Here is a 20,124-nt window from a genome sequence, read left to right on the forward strand (position 1 = left end):
ATAAAGTAAAGTCCAAAAACAAACTGAGAAAGTAACTGCTTGACAACTCCTCCTATCCTGTAGAATAATTTTTATTACTGTAGTGTTAATGAGTAGTTTGGGAAAAAGAAAATTTAGAAATTTTCAGCATATAGTTACATTTAAAAATTAATTTATGATGTGTAAAAAGAATAACTCATTCCACATCATCACATTATGATCCTAGTACTCCATTGAATATGAAACTAAGTAAGAAAATAAGGTATCTCAAACCAATCAACAAAAGGAATTTTACTGAATTATGCCAATATAAAAATCTTTCCAAGAAGGAGTAGAACTACTACACAGCTTCCATTCCAAGGCTCTTCCTTGGTCAATGTTCAGAATATTTCCCCAAATTCATTTCAGAATCATCAGTTTTTAAGAATCTGATGTATGTTTGGTGGGTGTAAAGGTTTATCAATGAAAAAATATAAGAAGTATTCTGGAGGGGGAAAAAAATCAACCTTTAGCATCTTTTTTCCATCAATCACAGGCATTTCTTCTTCCTGACATTTTGGCAGTGTGAACACCTAGCACTTTCATGGGAATTGTAGCTCTGATTGCTCAATGAGTCTACACCTTAATTTACATCTATGTTTTGCGCCAAAATGCATTTGGCTAGTTTCAGGAAATGCTTAATCACTCAAACGACTTTGCAATGCAAAAATGTAAATCTAAACTTAGATGTACACTAACAGAACAAAAAGCACTCAGTAACCCTGAAAGCAGTAGGTACATGCGTTGCAAAATATCGGGATGAAGAAATGTTAGTGGACATAGGCCAATACGTCTTAAGATCAGTTATCAGGTAAATTCTGCCATTTAATGGAGGAGTGCTTCAGTTTACAACACAAGCAACTCATTTCTTGTGGCAATATTATGAAAAGGAAAGTTGTCACTCACCATATAGCAGAGATGCCAATCGCAGATAGGCACAACAAAAATACTGTCACAAATGAAGCTTTGTCAAAAATAACCCCCCCCCCCCCCCCACACACACACATATTCAAACGCATCTCACACACACGACTGCAGTCTCGGGCAACTGTAGTCACACTGAGAGCAACAGCACCAGTGCATGATAGGAGGGGCAACAGGGTGGTGGTAAAGGGGAGGCTGGGGCATGGAGAAGGATAGTAGGTTAAGGGTGGCGGACAGTGCAGTGCTGCTGGGGAGCACACAGGGATGAGGTGGATAGAGGGTAGGGCAGCTATGTGCAGTCAGGAGGTTAGATGGTGGGCAGGGGAGAGGTGGGGAAGGCTGGGGTAGCAGAAAAGGAGAGAAGTAAAAATACTGGTGCAATGGTGAAATGAGGGCCATATAGTGCTGGAATGGGAACAGAGAGGCTGGATGGGTGAGGACAATGACTAACGAAGGTTGAGGCCAGCAAGATTATGGGAACATAGGATATATTTCAGGGAAAATTCCCACCTGCGTAATTCAGAAAAGCTGGTGTTGTTGCGAACGAAACATATGGCACAGGCGTGAAGCAGTCATTGAAATGAAGGATGTCATGTTTGGCAGTATGCTCAGCAACCAGGTGGTCCACTTATTTCTTGGCCACAGTTTGTCAGTGGCCATTTGTGTGGTTGTCATGTCCACATAGAATGCAGCACAGTGGTCGCAGCTTAGCTTGCTGATCTCATGCCTAGTTTCACAGGTAGCCCTGCCTTTGACGGGATAGATTTTGCTTGTGATCGGACTGGAGTAGGTGGTGTGGGGATGTGTGGGGCTGGTCTTACATACAGGTCTATATACTCATCCGTCCCTACACAACTCCTGCTTCCAACCCCATACCTCATGGCTTATACACCTGGAATAAACCTAGATGTAAGACCTGTCCCATACATCCTCCCACACTATCTACTCCAGTCCAGTCACAAACACCACCTATCCCATCAAAGGCAGGGCTACCTGTGCAACCAGTCATGTGATCTACAAGCTAAGCTGCAACAACTGTGTTGCATTTTATGTGAGCATGACAACCAACAAGCTGTTTGTCCGTATCAATGGCCACTGACAAACTGTGGCCCAAGAAACAAGTGGACCAACCAGTTGCTGAGCAGCTGCTAAACATGACATCCTTCATTTCATTTCAATAACTGCTTCACAGCCTGTTCCATATGGTTTCTTCCCACTAACACCAGTTTTCCTGAATTGCGCAGGTGGGAACTTTCCCTGCAATATATCCTAGGTTCCTGTAACCCTGCTGGTCTCAACCTTCCATGTTCCTTGTCATCAGCCATCCAACCTCTCTGTTCCCATTGCACCAGTATTTTTACTTCTCTCCTTTACTGCTACTCTGCCCTTCCCCACCTCTCCCCTGCCCTCCGTCTAACCTCCAGATGGCACATAGCTGCTCTACCCTCTCTCCAACTCGTCCCTGTGTGCTCACCAGCAGCACTGTCCACCACCCCTACCCTGTGTGATTTTTGACAAAGCCCTTATGAGCCGAAAGCTTTGTTTGCGACAGTCTTCTTTTTCGTTCCTATCTGCAACTCAGCATCTCCACTACTTGGTGAATGGCACCTTTCCTTTTCGTAGTATTGTTACATTCCATCCTGGATTTTCTATTGTTTTATTTCTTGTGAGAAAGATGTAACACTGGAGGTCATTTTAATTATTCAAAATATTTCTATACCAAATCAGAGTAGTCTGATCATTCTTCACCACATCTAAACTTATATGGACATCAAGCTGTTATACTTTACACATTATTAACTTTTTTAGAAATAAATCATATTACCATTAGTTCTATCTCTCCATCCTTTATACTAGATCCTCCTTGAGCTCTGTCAGGTATGACTGCCAACTCTGCATCCTTGTCCCGTATGAGAATTCTTGTTGTCACAGGGTAGTAATTTCCTGCAACTGGTTCAGAGTTGCTGAGATTCCAAGTGGGTCGGTAATTACGCTTACGCCATAGGAGTTCTCTGCCATTTGAGTCAGTATAAAATACTCCTCGATTTTGAATTGAGGAACTAAACCTAGTAATTACTTCTTTGCCAATATTATCCCTGAAATTAAGGTAAGTGCTACTTAACATTTTATATGCATGAGCCATTTTACTTCCTACAGGATATAAAAACGATTAAAGCATGGTAGGCACAAAAATTTAACTGAGTATAAATAGAGTTTAACAATTTTCTATGCAGATTAAAGGTATACAGAGTGTCTCAGCTTGCACAGATATTCAAATAGTTTTCATTATTTAAAGAGAAAAACAACCACAGTCTAAACACACTACGTAGGGCCACCAACAATTTTTGGATGTGGAAAAGCAGGTAAAAGTTACAAATTTGAAAAAAGTGGCTAACTTTATTAAGGATGTGACAACATCTATTTCAAAAACAACATTATTGATTTAAACAAAATACTCTACCAAAAAGGACACTTAAAAACAAAATTAACTGTTTACAAATAAGAAAATATTAATTTCTTGAACCTTTATTCTAATGTCACTCAAAATTGACTTGCTTCAAATGTGTTTTAACTTTTTTTCCTGTATAAAGAGAAAAAAAATCAATATACCACATAGATACTGATAGGAAATGCATGATTTTGGATATGATTTGGCCACTGTTTCCTGTAATTACATAATTTATCTACAGTTTACAAACTTTCTAACATTATTAATAAATATGATAATGCATGGATTGAAAGTGAGATAAGATTAACAAATAAGCATGTAACTGCACAGAAAATTACATTGGAGTAATTAACACTTAATTCTTTGATTTTTTGTAAAAAATGGTATCATACAAACACTTTTACTTTCATCACTTTTACACTAGAGAGTATGTTTAATCTTGTTTCTGATTCTGAACTACTTTCTGGACCTGCAGAGCACCTGTCAACATAGCCTGGGCAAGTCTTGCATTTTAAAAGTCTTTCTTATATACGGCAACCATAAGTCTCATTAGTTTCATAGGCCAGCTTATTAGGTGCCATAACTCTTTTCTATTAATGCCTTTTCCATTTTTGTTTAAGTATTGCTTCCAGTGATGAAATCCCCTTTTTCTCAGATGTAAGTTTTTGACGACTTCTTGCTGACCTGCTCTTCGTTCCTCTTCATATTTTTGTTTTTTCTTTTCTTCCTTCTTTCTTCTTCTGGACAGTTCTGGCATTTCTTATAACAGTGCACCAAAGAAAGCAAGAATATCTGTAAGATATCTTGTTGATGCAGAAAACCTTTCAATCTCATCATTCCTGTGAGACAGAGCCAAAGCTGCTTTCACCACATTACATGACTGTGGACATTTGGATTCTCCTGTCATACAGTTCCTACCAATAAACTGGTTCCAATAACCATCAATTGCAGTTTGTGTTGTATTTGAATTTTTGCTGGTTTCCAACAGGAGGAGTTTCCATTCACCTACTGGCTGGCCACAATCAATATCCAGCAGTAATGCTTTTGCAGTGCTTCCAAAATCATTGACACTTTCTGATCATGTTCTGTTACATCGTTGAAGAAACTGGAACTGCTCCAGATTCCTCGAACCTGCTGTGTTGTCTTTAAGATGAGCATATTTAAATGCATCAGTACAATATTTCTAAACAAGCATCTAGGACTGAAGCCCGTCCTTTTCAAATAGCTTTTGGAGAACTGCTGTAACAAAATCATCGTAAAACAGTCTTGTTGAGGCAGAAAATTGGATTCTTGTGAAATATCGTCTGACATTTCACAAGTCTTCAATGCTAATTATTCACAATGTCTTCCTAGAAACACTTAAACAAGTCTCTTTATTCCACTGTGAAGCAAATGTATCAATGGCTCCTATTTCCGAAATGCTACAAGCCTACATCATTAAGTATATTTTTTCTTACAAGATAAACTTGTTCGTTAAGCAGTCTCATTACTTTATTAACATTGGGGCTATCACTCCCAGATATGAAGAGTTTATACAATGAAAGGTTTGCTGAAACTAATGTGCTTATAAGTTTACCAACAATATCCTCAGATGTTGTTTCACCAATGAAAAATGTCAGTAAATGATGGCTCACAATTTCATTCTGAGATGATGACCAATAGTGAACCACCATTTCTCAGTCTCTGTACCAGCATTCTTTGTTGTTTCACAAAAAAAGTGAATAATACACATTATTTCATCCATCAGCTGCTCCTTAAAATACAATTCTAGGGCTTTAGTCAGAATGTGCTGGAATTTAGTTCTATTCAAACTGAGGCTTTGTGGAACAGCTTCAGGAAACAGACTCAAGAAGATCACAAATGCCTTGACAGGCAGCAGCTCAATAATTTGAACAAAAGGTTTGTAAACACATACAGTATTAGTACAGTAATATTGATGCTGTCTTTGACATTAGATAAATTTGCTGTTTCAAAAGACTGCGATGAATTGCCACTTTTCACAGAGGATGCTGAGCTCCATGATGCAGATTTAATATGGGAGCTGTTGTGGTGCCATTTTTATACAAAATAACTGTTTGTGTCTCGATGTCACTGCATTTTAGTTCAGAGCCTAAAAGCCTTTCTTTTCCCCATTTAAGACAATATCACACATGACACATAGCACTTCATGATCACTGTGCTTTTTTATTTTATTTGCTCATTCAGACAACTTGGCTCCTTTTCCAGGTGGAACCAGTCACTTCTCACAGAACATCTGCCCACTGTCCTGAGATCTTGCTAGATTACCAAATTCAAATTTGTACAAACACTTTTCCAGCAAATCTCTCTCTCTCTCTCTCTCTCTCTCTCTCTCTGTCTCTCTCTCTGTCTGTCTCTTTCTCTCTCTCATCAAGTCATTGAAATCACCTCAGAAGGCAGTAAACTGACAAAAAGAAAAAAAGTCACAACAGATTGTAATCAGCAGAATGGGAGAGTATTAAATGAAAAATATGATTCCACATTTATCGGAGATTGATACTATCGTGTGATGTTTCTGCAAAGTTACATGTATGCAGAAGTTTAAATTGTTACATTGACTTAAAATGAAATTAAACCAATTTAAATGTGTTTAAGGAGATTTTGTACTACTAATGTCAAATATAATGTAAACGTGATTCCAAGTTTCCCTTAGTGAAATTTATGCACAGAAATGTAATACTAATGACAGAATTCACTGTTCATGTTAGAAACAAAAGTTTTACAATTGTAAAGTAATTAACAGAAATATTTAGATTGTTACGGATATACATTACATGAAATCTTAATATAAACATCAAAAAAAGTTTTGCGTCACCCTGGTTCTCATAACTCCTGATGACAGACGTTGACTGTGGGTATTGTATCACAGACACAGTCCCTTTGACTGTTCAGAGATGTCACTAAATCTGCCCAAAGATGTAAACAACCATGCATGAGCATTGCCTATTAAACGGCGGGAGTCCGACAGCCGATCAGTTCCAGTCATTCCACCAGGAAGGATGTACATGGCTCGTGTTGTCTGTAGTTCAACCATGCCTAGATGGTCAATACTGTGGTTCAATTGTTTCCACATTGTTTCTTTGTGCCAGGAAGGGCTCTCAACAAGGAAAGTGTGCAGGCATTTCGGAGTGAACCAAAGCGATGTTTCCAGAATGAGAAACATCCCCCAGGCTGTGATGATGATGATGATGTTTGGTTTGTGGGGCGCTCAACTGCGTGGTTATCAGCGCCCGTACAATTACCCAATCTTTGCTCAGTCCAATTTCGCCACTTTCCTGGATGATGATGAAATGATGAGGACAACACAAACACCCAGTCATCGCGAGGCAGGTGAAAATCCCTGACCCCGCCGGGAATCGAACCCGGGACCCCGTGCTCGGGAAGCGAGAACGCTACTGCGAGACCACGAGCGGCGGACCTCCCCCAGGCTGTGGCTAAGCCATGTCTCCCCAATATCCTTTCCTCCAGGAGTGATAGTTCTGCAAGGTTCACAGGGGAGCTTCTGTTAAGTTTGGAAGGTAGGAGATGAGGTACTGGCAGAAGTAAAGCTGTGATGATGGGGCGTGAGTCATGCTTGGGTAGCTCAGATGGTAGAGCACTTGCCCACAAAAGGCAAAGGTCCCGAGTTCAAGTCTTCGTCCGGCACACAGTTTTAATCTGCCAGGAAGTTTCAAAGCGATGTTGTTTGGACATGGAGGAGGTACAGAGAGACAGGAACTGCCAATGACATGTCTCTCTCATGCCAACCCAGGGCTACTACCGCAGTGGATGACCGCTACCTACAGATTATGGCTCAGAGGAACCCTGACAGCAATGCCACCATGTTGAATAATGCTTTTCATGCAGCCACAGGACGCCATGTTATGACTCAAGCTGTGCAAAATAGGCTGTATGAAGTGCTACTTCACTCCCGACATCCATGGCAAGTTCCATCTTTGCAACCACGACACCATGCAGCATGGTACAGACGGGCCCAACATTATGCCGAATGGACCACTCAGGATTGGCATCACATTCTCTTCACCAATGAGTGTCATGTACGCCTTCAACCAGACAATCATCGGAGACATGTTTGGAAGCAACTCGGTCAGGCTGAACGCCTTAGACAAACGGTCCAGCGAGTGCAGCAAGGTGGAGGTTCCATGCTGTTTTGGGGTGGCATTATGTGGGGTCGACGTACACCACTGGGTCATGGAAGGTGCTGTAACAGCTGTACAATACGTGAATGCCATCCTCCGATCGACAGTGCAATCATATCTGCAGCATACTGGTGAGGCATTCGTCTTCATGGATGGCAATTCGTGCTGCCATCGTGCACATCTTGTGAATGACTTCCTTCAGGACAACAACATTCTCGATGAGAGTGGCCAACATGTCCTCCAGACATGAAACCTATCAAACATGCCTGGGATACATTGAAAAGGGCTGTTTATGGATGACGTAACCCACCAACCACTCTGAGGGATCTACACCGAATTGCCGTTGAGGAGTGGAACAATCTGGACCAACAGTGCATTGATGAACTTGGGGATAGTAAGCCACAATGAATAAAGGCAAGCATCAATGCAAGAGGGTGTGCTACTGGGTACTACAGGTACCAATGTGTACAGCAATATGGACCACCACCTCTGAAGGTCTCGCTGTATGGTGGTACAACATACAATATGTAATTTTCATGAGCAATAAAAAGGGTGGAAATGATGTATATGTTTATCTCTATTCCAGTTTCCTGAACTGGATGCAAAACATTTTTTGATGTGAGCATAAAAACTGTGATATTTTAACACAGAAACTGTTTCAGAAATATTGACATGATTTATATAGTTAAAATCCACAACCAGATTTAGGGAAGCATACAAATGTTAATTATAAATTCAAATACAATGAATTTAAACAATGTATAAACTGACATTGTAATTTTTGGAACTTATATAAGCAGCAATGATGGTAACCAAAGTCAACTAACATTGCCTCAGTTTTTGGATCTGTCGCACATCCATTTTAAGGCACTGACCCCATGTCAGGTTTATCTGCATTCTGATGCAATAACATATTTAAAAAGTATTTTGCATGTTTTGACTACATTATTTTCTAGTGAACTTGGCATAAATTTCCTGAAATCATTTACATCTGAACCCAGATGATTTTTTATGTGGAATATCTAATAATAATAATAAAAAAAATAATAAAGGAAGAGTGACACGTGTCAATCATCTCTAAAAGAGTTAGCAAGTTTCGTAATTGAAATGTAGCCATTAAAGCTGGTTTTGTTTTAAGGTGACAAACTTGATCTGTCAGCAACACTGTTATATATCTGCATAAACAGGTCAAAAGGTGGCCAAATACATGTTGTCTGTAGATAGTAACATGTAGATAAGTATGAAGGATCTTGTTAATGGCAATGAACCCCTTGAGTGCAAGGTTGCAAAAGACCAATGATGTTAAAGGCATTCAATGCCCCACACATTGTCTAACTTGAAAACTACAATATTGTAACAAATAAGCCCTCGGTCACAAATATTAAGTCAGAATTGACCTGGTTTCGACGCTACTAAGAGCGTTGTCTTCAGAATTAGACTAACTGTACTAAAACAATAGGTATATAGTACATTAATAAAATTAAAGTTTGTACTGACTCGAAAAGATGCAGTACTTACAAGTCACATATTAAAAAAGATCTAAGCTGGAAAGGCAACGTCATGAACACTTGTGAGATGGCGAGCCACTAAGGGCTGCTCGTACTGTGAACAAGGGTTGCAACAAGAATGAGGTGCCCACTTTAGAAAGTGTTGGCAAGTAAACATGGTGTTGCTACAAGCACCATCTAGTAGCCACATAAACAACTAGGCTACTGTAAATTCAAAATTAGACACATGAAATTGTGATGCAGCTGATTCAGGCATAACGTAAGCATTAATAATAACAATATTGGCTGCTAATGACAACAGGGGGCGTGACCGGAGGTATCTAGTGGTGAGCACAGTATGACGCTACAAATCGTAGTTGAAATGCTTAATCGACAAGTAACTGGCAATGGTAGTACGGTGCAAGTGGTGTTGATACAAAGCAGAGCAATGACAATGACAAACGTTGCATTATACGTACCACAACAGTTGTTGAAGTTGACATTTTGTCAGAACGGAACCCAAGGAATTTCGCACAGTGAGGAAGAAGTGGCATATAAGATATTAGAGTTTCAGCAGGTTGAGTCAGTAGAATTTGTGGTGTCATATATGTTCAACTTTGCGGGCAATTGCTTGAGGAGTACAGTGATCGCCACCTGTGCTTAGCAAGTGAAAATAATGCAGAAACATGTGTCAAGCCATGCAGTTCATTGTCTTTCTTTGGCAGGGAGCAACAAATGCTGTCTCTAGTTAAATGTAATAAAGGACAATCACTGGCCATGGAGCAGGCACTAAGCATAATTATGTACATGGAAAATCATCCACAGAGTAGCAGAAAAACAATTATGAACAGATTTCAAATAAGTCTGCAGCAGTATGACCATGGAGTGCATAAGAAAAAATGTTGATATTCAAGGGACAACAAGGCACACATATGAAAATTGGAGTTTGCATGTTTCAAGGGTGCTTGATACAATTTATAGAATGTGCATGACAGTGACTTATGATGTTATGCGCATCCAATTGCATACAACATAGATTACAGTGATTTCAAGGGAAGCAGTGGACAGCTGCACAACTTGACTCAGTGCAACAGAATTGGAAGATGTAAGATAACAAAATTTTAAACAAATCATCAACTTGATGATGCACAGTAAACTGGGGAATCAGACTGAAAGTTTGGAGACAAGAGAAACAAACTTATCCCATCATTCAGTAATGAATTTGTTTTCAAATCCGATCAATTGAGATTTGAAGAGGGAATGCATTTGAAAGTAATCCTGGAAATTCATGGCATTAAAAGAGTTGCATCAAGATCAACTAACATCAATGCCTTAATACATTTGTATACAGTTATGCTAACTGTTAATCTGGATGGCAGACTGGCTGGAAAGTTATTTATTGTACTGGGAGAAGTTGGACGTGCTCTGCCTCTTATGATTCTTTCTCATGTGCATGATATTGCAAGGGTAGTATAAAATATTTATGTGAGTGGGAAAATGGGTGTAAGAGAACTACAATTATGGTATCAGCACTGCTTTTGGCCAACAACTGTTCAAAATTACTTGCTTTTCCTTGATTCCTGGCCTGGATACAAAATCTTTCTCCTTTAGAGCAAACTATCCCTCCTGAAAAGTGTGTGACATTGCAATTCATGCCACCTGGAACCGACGGACAAATTCAGTCTCTGGATGTTTGTTTTTTCCACAGCTAAAACATATTATTGTATTGTCTGCACCTGCACCTTAAATGATAGCCAGTTTCATGACACACCCCATGACAGACTGTTTTGCATTCGGTTGCATGTCATCAAATTCCACCAGTTCTCATCACCCCATTACACCAATACGATTCTATATGCATTCTTTGAGACCAGATACCTACCTGAACATCTTACACAGTTTGTAACTCCCAAGGAGTAGGCCTTTGAACCAGCGAACATGCACTCGAGGGGTTCCTTGCAAGATAGATTGTGATGAATAAACAGTCAAAAAAATTTTAGAAAAATATTACCACAAGACAAAGAGGTGGTCTCAGAAGATTGCACTGCAATCACTGGCACAACTGTTACAAAGTTGTCAATATTTTCTGTATGTTTTCTTTAGTTGGCAACCAGAATAACAAGAAGAATGTGAGCTGTTAAGAGTGTGTGCTGTCCGTATCTGTGGTGTGCACACCTGAAGAAGACAATAAAAACTCATACAGTGTGTTTTGTAATATTCAGATAAAGTGAAAACAGAAGAGTAAAAATGCAATAACAATATCTTAAAACGTACCCTGGCACATGTAGTTAAAATTATAAAGTCCATGGTGTGCTGCATTTAATGGTTCCTGTTGATATTAACTGATGTTTCCAGTTTGATTTAAATGAAAGCTGTTACAGTACTTAATAGCAAGGGATATCATTTTCAAGCCTAACGAAATTCAGTGAGCAACATTCATTTACACAATCAATACATCACCACGACTTTGATTTGTTTGAGAATTGAAGATTATAATTAACTGCCCCCCAGAACAGAAACAAGACCCTGAAACTAGAAAAGTTTAGGTTGAACTCTCACTTTTCCAGAGCTTTGGGCTTCAGTGTCATTAGCAGGTTTCTATGTTGCTAACATTTCTAGTTTCAAAATTGGTGTGTTGCAAGTGCCTTAGCACCAATAATATTTTGAAATAATTTATTACTTTTAAATTTTTTAAATATAACACTCGTGCAGAAAAATAACTGGTGTTGGCTGAAGTAAAGAGGGTACAAATGAGAAAGAAAAGCCTTCCTGAAAAACAGAAATATGTTAACATCAAATAGAAAATTTAAATTTTAGGAAGTCTTTTCTCAAAGTACTTGTCTGGAGTGTAGAACTACTGTGGCTGGTAAACAGTACAAACAATAAGAGAAAAGAAGGTTCTGAAATGTGGTGTTAGAGAAGAACACTGAAGATTAGATACATAGACTGAGTAACTGAAGGGGAGGAAATAACTCTGTGACCCAAGTTCAACTGAAGAAACCATATATTGATAAGACATAGCCTGGGGCATAAATGAATACTTTTTTTTTTTTTTTTAATGAAGGGGAGTTTGGACAGTGGGGGCAGGTTAAAAATTGAAATTGTAGGTGGAATGTGTGAGATTTTGGGGAGGGGGCGGGGGTGCAGAGCATGAAAATTGTATGAAAAGCTCAACATTTGAGCACACTAAGCATGTTTAAGTGGGTGTAGGACACGGTAGTTACGCAAATATGAGAAGATATGCTCAGGATAGATTAGTGACGAGAGTTGCTTCAAACGATTCTTCAGATTGATGATTCCAACAGCACTGCTTACGTGTATAGCGACTCCTTTCATTGTTGCTGACATGAACCCAAATCAACTCCAAACCTCAAATTCTCAAACTTAAATCCCCCCATTTTTTCTGCCACATAAGCAGATTCAGCATCATTATTAAAAACTTTGGCATGATTAATTTAAGGGTTGGCAAGAGGCCGTTCTGTTATCACTGGGATGGAATATATTTACCCCAGCTGTCTGTGGTAGTGTTATTTGTGAAAGTGAGTGAAAGTTTTCTACAAATTTGTGAAGCATGTAACTGAGGTGGAACTTGGGTACCAGCCCAGTAATCACTTAGTGGGATGTGGGAAACTGCCTAAAAACCACATCCAGGCTGGCTGGCACACCAATCCTTGTTGTTAATCCATCAGGCACACCAGAAGTGGTGCTACAACATGCACAGGAGTCCAGGAGTGTTTTGAATTCTAAAAACCTCTGCAGCCTGGTTTCAGGGAAGATCTTGTAACTCTTTTGAGTAAACCACCAGTTCTCTGTGTAACCTAATGGTAATGTATTTTACTTCAGGCTAGAAAAATGCACATAATATAGAAATAAATAACAGTTTAAAATTTCTTCTGTGCATGTAAATCTGTTACTTTACTTCATACCATGTTACTGGTAAGTATATCACGAAACATTGTTTAATATTATCTACTAGTAGTTAATTTTATATATAGCTGCAGTGTTAAGATATATCATATCACCAACTATTCAGTGGAAAACTTTTAACTTCTCAATTTTAATACTGCTAATTTTTAAATGTTCTCTACGTATACTACACTTACTCAATTGGTATAGGTCCAACCATCCATTCCAGCTCTGCATGGTTCTCTCCTTTGTAAACTCGAACTACCTGGCTAATCCAGTCTGAGAAGACTTGATGAACTTCATCAACAAGAGGACCTTAAGGAACACATACAACAATGACAAATAGAACTGTGCACATTTATATCTTTTTTGGAGTGTTACAATTTTACATACACAATTTGAATGATTAATTTTAGATCAAAAACGCAATCAGATTTATATAAAACAAAAAAGAAAGGAATGTTTTTTGAACACTGTATTTCTGAATCAGGCAAAGACAAAATGAATATTAAGTCAAACAACAGAAAATCTAGCATGGAATAATAACAACATTATGAAAAGGATACTTTCTACTCGCCATTTAGTGAAGATGTCGACTCGCAGATAGGCACAACAAAAATACTGTCTAACAAAGCTTTGAGCCAAATAGACCGCCATCAAAATAGACTACCCCCCGACCTCCACACACACACACACACACACACACACACACACACACACACACACACACACACACACGGCCACAGTCTTTGGCTGCCAAGTCTGGAGACTCTGGTCACACGTGTGAGTGAGTTGCATTTATATATATATGTGTGTGTGTGTGTGTGTGTGTGTGTGTGTGTGTGTTATGAAGGCCTATTTGGCCGAAGGCTTTGTTTGACAGTCTTTTTGTTGTGCTTATCTGTGACTCAGCATCTCCACCATATGATGAGTAGCGACTATCATTTTCATAAAATATTAAATACGAAGTCAATCAATTTAGGTATGTGTTACAATAAAGGACTTCCTGACAAATGGGGAAAAAATGAAAGGGGTGACTAGTTAAGACATAATTCACTCAGAACTGATTTGACTTAAAAAACACAGAACAGCCAGTGCAACATGGTTACAATGGAGTACTAATTAACTATGCTGTAGAGGCACTACACAAAATGTGCTATTTCAGTGCAAGTAGTAGACTACAAGGAAATTAAAATGAAGGTGATTGCGACTACAAAGCCACGTGTAGAGAAAAAGTGTGACATGTACTGAGCAAATCTACATTTATACTCCGTGATCCACTTAACAGTATGTGGTGGAGCTCACTTCAGTACCACTGTCTTTCCCCCCTTTTCCTGTTCCATTTGCAAATAGCAAGTGGGGAGACTGACTGTTGGTAAGGCTCTGTACAAACTCTGACTTCCACATCATGGACATTTGACAAGATATATGTGGGAAGAAATAATATGTTGTCCAGATCATCTTGGAGTGCACATACTCAAATTTTCAACAGTAAACATCTCCTTGACACATAATGGCTTTCTTGTATTATGTACCACTGGGGTTTGTTAAGGATCTCCATAATGCTCCTACAATTAGTTGTAATTCTGATTCAGGACAGTTTCAGTAGATATTCCTTAGTATTTTATGGCAGTTACTGTTTCCAGTAATTCATCACCAATAGTGTATTCAATGAGCAGAGGACATGTTCACCTATTTATGTGTAATGTGTTACATTAATTTACATTCAAGGTAACCTGAAAGACACTGCACCAATTGACAATCCCCTGCAGGTCCCCTTGCATTTCACTACAGTCTTCTGTACTTGCATTCGTTCTATAGACTACAGTATCGTCAGTGAATAACCTCATGGAGTCTCCAACACTGTCCTCTAGATTATTATTGCAAAATGTAAACAATGATGGCCTTTTAACACTCTCTTGGGGTATTGCCAAAATTAACTTTACTTCTACCAATTTTGTCGCATCATGAATGAAGAGATTTATCTGTAATGGGTCTCAAAATCAAATCACAAATCTGGTAATGTACTAGGCCAGCAGGTATTTGGCTCACTAAACAACAGAAGAAATGTATAAAATTTCTTACAGGAGTCAATGAATACGGAATCAACCTGGGCACATTTGTTTACAGTACTCTGGATCCTATGGAAGAATACTGTGAGACGAGTTTCTTAAGATCTCTGTTTGTGGACCCCATGTTGATTTTTAGTGAGGATATTTTTGTTCTTTAAAAGCGTCATAATGTGTGACATAGTAAATGTTCTGTAAGTTTGCAGTACACCAACACCAGTGATGTTGTTGTTGTGGTCTTCAGTCCAGAGACAGGTTTGATGCAGCTCTCCATGCTACTCTATCCTGTGCAAGCTTCTTCATCTCCCAGTACCTACTGCAACCTACATCCTTCTCTATCTGTTTAGTGTATTCATCTCTTGGTCTCCCTCTACGGTTTTTACCCTCTACACTGCCCTCCAATACTAAATTTGTGATCCCTTGATGCCTCAGAATATGCCCTACCAACCAATCCCTTTTCAAGTCAAGTTGTGCCACAGATTTCTCTTCTCTCCAGTTCTATTCAATACCTCCTCATTGGTTATGTGATCTACCCATCTAATCTTCAGCATTCTTCTGTAGCACCACATTTTGAAAGCTTCTATTCTCTTCTTGTACAAACTATTTATCGTCCATTTTTCACTTCCATACATGGCTACACTCCATACAAATACTTTCAGAAACGACTTCCTGACACTTAAATCTATACTCGTTGTTAACAAATTTCTCTTCTTCAGAAATGCTTTCCTTGCCATTGCCAGTCTACATTTTATATCCTCTCTACTTCGACCATCATCAGTTATTTTACTCCCCAAATAGCAAAACTCCTTTACTACTTTAAGTATCTCATTCCCTAATCTAATTCCCTCAGCATCACCCGACTTAATTCAACTACATTCCATTATCCTCGTTTTGCTTTTGTTGATGTTCATCTTATATCCTCCTCTCAAGACACTGTCCATTCTGTTCAACTGCTCTTCCAAGTCCTTTGCTGTCTCTGACAGAATTACAATGTCATTGGCGAACCTCAACGTTTTTATTTCTTCTCCATGAATTTTAATACCTACTCCAAATTTTTCTTTTGTTTCCTTCACTGCTTGCTCAATATACAGATGGAATAACATCAGGGATAGGCTACAGCCCTGACTCATTCCCTTCCCAATCACTGCTTCCCTTTCATGTCCCTCAACTCTTATAACTGCCTTCTGGTTTCTGTATAAATTGTAAATAGCCTTTTGCTCCCTGTATTTTACCCCTTCCACCTTCAGAATTCAAAATAATGTATTCCAGTCAACATTGTCAAAAGCTTTCTCTAAGTCTACAAATGCTAGAAACATAGGTTTGCCTTTCCTTAATCTACCTTCTAAGATAAGTCTAGGGTCAGTATTGCCTCACGTGTTCCAGTATTTTTACGGAATCCAAACTGATCTTCCCGAAGGTCGGCTTCTACCAGTTTTTCCACACGTCTGTAAAGAATTCATATTAGTATTTTGCAGCCATGACTTATTAAACAGATAGTTCTGTAATTTTCACATCTGTCAACACCTGCTTTATTTGGGATTGGAATTATTATATTCTTCTTGAAGTCTGAGGGTATTTCGCCTGTCTCATACATCTTGCTCACTAGATGGTAGAGTTTGGTTAGGCCTGGCTCTCCCAAGGCTGTCAGTAGTTCTAATGGAATGTTGTCTACTCCCAGGGCCTTGTTTCGAATTAGGTCTTTCAGTGCTCTGTCAGACTCTTCACGCAGTATCATATCTCCCACTTCATCTTCATATACATCCTCTTCCATTTCCATAATATTGTCCTCAAGAACATCACCCTTGTATAGACCCTCTATATGCTCCTTCCACCTTTCTGCTTTCCCTTCTTTGCTTAGAATTGTGTTTCCATCTGAGCTCTTGATATTTATGGGAGTGGTTCTCTTCTCTCCGAAGGTCTCTTTAATTTTCCTGTAGGCAGTATCTATCTTACCCCTAGTGACATAAGCCTTTAATTACGTGCATGTCTGGTAACCCTTCTTGGAAATGGTAATGGCCTTCACTTTTCCCAATCCCTAGGTATATTTCATTGCTCCAATGATCTACAATAAATTAAAGCTACAATGGGAGCAAGTTCTTTCACATAATGTTTATGATACATCACATGTATTTCATTTGGTACACTTGTTCTTCCACCATTGAGCAGTGTCTTATATTGACGACATAATAATTTTGTACATTGCTACACTTAAGGCTGTTGGGAACCAGGAGCCATCAAGGGCACTTCAAGATAGAAAAACAGAGATACAATGCAGGGAGAAGGCAAAAGTGGTAGCACTTAGGTTCCTCGAGCTAAATAGTAACACTTGAGCCCTGCAAATTGTAGATGCTCTGGGCAGCTGACCCAGAGGAGAAGTTTCCTTTCAGTCAATTAACTGGTAACTCCATCCACCACCTAGACACTGTTGTAAGGCATCACTGTAGAAGATGACCATGAAAAGACACATTATAGCAGAGGAAGCAAGCTTGAGGCTTGGTCCTGAGAACTGCAATGTCAGTGGGTTACACTAGGTAGAGTGCTACTACAGCAGTCCCCACTCACAAAAGGAATGAGGGGACAGCCAAGTGACATAAAACACTGTTGCTGCTGGCCATAACAGGAGTGCCACAGATGTTTATCTTTCAGTTGAATGCTGTTGCTACCAAACTTGGAGTTTGTTAATATAAATTCCAGAAGCATTCCTACCTACCAAGTAGGAGAAGGAGAGGAATCTAAAATAGGTTGGAAGAGGTGCCCTGGAGGTGCAGAGTGACTCGTCAGATTGACCGAAGCTTGTTAAGTGGTGGTGGATTGGTGTGTTGACCACAGAAAGGGAGAAATAGTGTTCTGCCACAATTCTTTAAAAACCCATGTTCTAGTATTCAGAGGGAGTTCTCAGGCAAATCATTTGGGTCCTGACACTATCACTCATGGCCAGCCTCGGTAAACTCTGACATGCCGATTTTTCTCATATGGAGTGCTGCTCTCAAGTTTGTACTTAACATGCTGCTAGCATTCCTACTTCTGTTATTGCTCACCCCTATGGATTCAGATAACTGACTTCTGTTGTACAACCAACTGCCTCTTTTGCTATGTCTAATGTTTAGAATTAACCTTCAGTGCAGTAATAAGTCTGACCACTAATAAATAGTGTTTATTGGACCCCTGAATTCCACGAATCTCCGGCTGCAAGCATCCTGTTGAGTCCTAGAATCCACACCTCTCATAGGTGCCCTGTGACAGTGTTTGAAGTTAGTCCATTTCATCAATCCTGACTTCACTGGGAGTTTTTCTGCATTTGCTCCTCACCGCATGGAAACTGCAGACTGACCTCGAACCCTATCTTCCCTCTATTCTGTGTTGGGATACGACAGAAGTTTTACATAATTTTCTATTCCGTCATCACTTATCACAATAACTGGCATTTTGGCATCTGTATGATGAATGAGAGGAGGAACTGTATTACGATTTCTGCAGCACAACATTTTAGAATTCCAAACAAAGCATTTCAGCCTGCCTTTTGTCATCTTTTGTTTCAGAGTCAGTGTGGTGATTGACTGGCTAATTAGATCATTGCAAACAACTTACTCACTTCATGTAAGAAGTTTTGGATAAAAATCAGGAGTGGTCCCCGGAGACCCCACTCATACAATGTAGCAAAAATACAATGTCGCCAAGTTGTGTCGTATGCTTTACGTAAGTCAAAAAAGACTGTAATCAGGTGTTGCCATATGGAAAAGGCTGTTCGGATGGCAGACTCGATGGACACAAGATTATCAGTGGTAGAGTGACACTGGTGGAAGCCGCCCTGACATGGAGTCAGCAAGCCAAGTGACTCCAGGAACCAACCCAACTGCTGACATACCATACGTTCCAGCAGCTTACAAAGAAAGCGGGTTTTACCAGGTTTGAGCACCAGAATAATGGTGCTCTCCCGTCACTGCGATGGAAAGACACCATCACACCAGAGCCAGTTGAAGATGACAAGAAAATGTGGCTTGTAGACAGACAAGAGATGTTCGATCATCTGGCTGTGGATGCGATCAGGCCAGGAGCTGTGTCAGGGCAATGTGCAAGGGCACTGAGGAGCTCCCACTCTGTAAATGGGGCGTTATAGAATTCACCGCAGCATGTAGTGAATGAGAGGATGTTCCCTTCCAGCCGCCGTTTGAGTGTGCGAAAGGCTGGGGGGTAATTCTCCTATGCAGAGGCTTGAGCAAAGTGCTCGGCAATCGCATTTGCGTCGGTACATTTCTCGCCATTTATGGTAACACCAGGGTCAGCTGTTGGAGCCTGGTACCCAAAACGACGTTTGAGCTTTGCCCAGACTTGGGAAGGTGACGTGTGGCACCCTATGGTGGAGATGTATCTCTCCCAACACTCCACTTATGTTGCTGTAGAGCTTGCCAACGCTCCTTAATTGCTTCAGCGACTTCCGGCGACAACCGAGGGACTGCCTTATGGCCCGGGCACCCTAAAGAGCGAGGGATCATGTTTTCTGCCACAGAAACAATTGTGCTAGTCACCTGCTCAACCATCACATCGATGTTACCGTGTGGGGGAGATTCAACGGTGAGTTTCCCAGTCTGCCTCCTTCAAAGCCCACCTGGGCAGGCATCTGTTTACCTGATGCTGGGGCAGTGCCAGGAAGATGGGGAAGTGGTCACTATCACACAGGTCATCATGTGCTCTCCAGTGGATAGATGGGAGAAGTCCTGGGCTGCAAATTGATAAATCAATGGCCGAGTAACTACCGTGAGCCACACTGAAATGTGTGGCAGCCCCAGTATTTGAGAGGCAGTGGTCGAACTGAGACAGTAAAGTTTTGACATCTCTGCCTCGGCCAGTAAGCATGGTAACACCCCACAAGGGGTTATGGGCATTAAAATCTACCAGAAGTAGGAAAGGTTTAGGGAGCTGATCAATCAGTGCAGCTAATACATTCAGGGGTACTGCAACATATGGAGGAAAATATACATTGAAGACAGTTATTTCCTGCATTGTCCTTACTCTGACAGCCAAAGCTTCGAGAGGGGTTTGAAGGGGCACATGTTCACTACAGACCGAGTTTAGGACATAAACACAAATTCCACCTGACACTCGATTATAGTCGC

At 40.1% G+C, this 20,124-nt stretch overlaps 1 protein-coding gene across 1 annotated transcript in view; it reads right to left on the reverse strand.

Moving 5' to 3' along the window:
* LOC126167316 (lysosomal alpha-mannosidase-like) overlaps nt 1-20,124 on the reverse strand; it is a 208,275-nt gene that overhangs the window by 30,936 nt on the left and 157,215 nt on the right. Inside the window, exons 13-14 of the mRNA XM_049920467.1 lie at nt 13,139-13,256; nt 2,768-3,038 (exon numbers count right to left, since the gene is read on the reverse strand). Of these exons, the coding sequence (XP_049776424.1) occupies nt 2,768-3,038; nt 13,139-13,256 (389 nt within the window). The remainder of the gene's footprint in view (nt 1-2,767; nt 3,039-13,138; nt 13,257-20,124) is intronic.

The sequence above is a fragment of the Schistocerca cancellata genome, chromosome 1 (genome assembly GCF_023864275.1).
Source record: "Schistocerca cancellata isolate TAMUIC-IGC-003103 chromosome 1, iqSchCanc2.1, whole genome shotgun sequence".
Classification (NCBI taxonomy): Eukaryota; Metazoa; Arthropoda; class Insecta; order Orthoptera; family Acrididae; genus Schistocerca; species Schistocerca cancellata.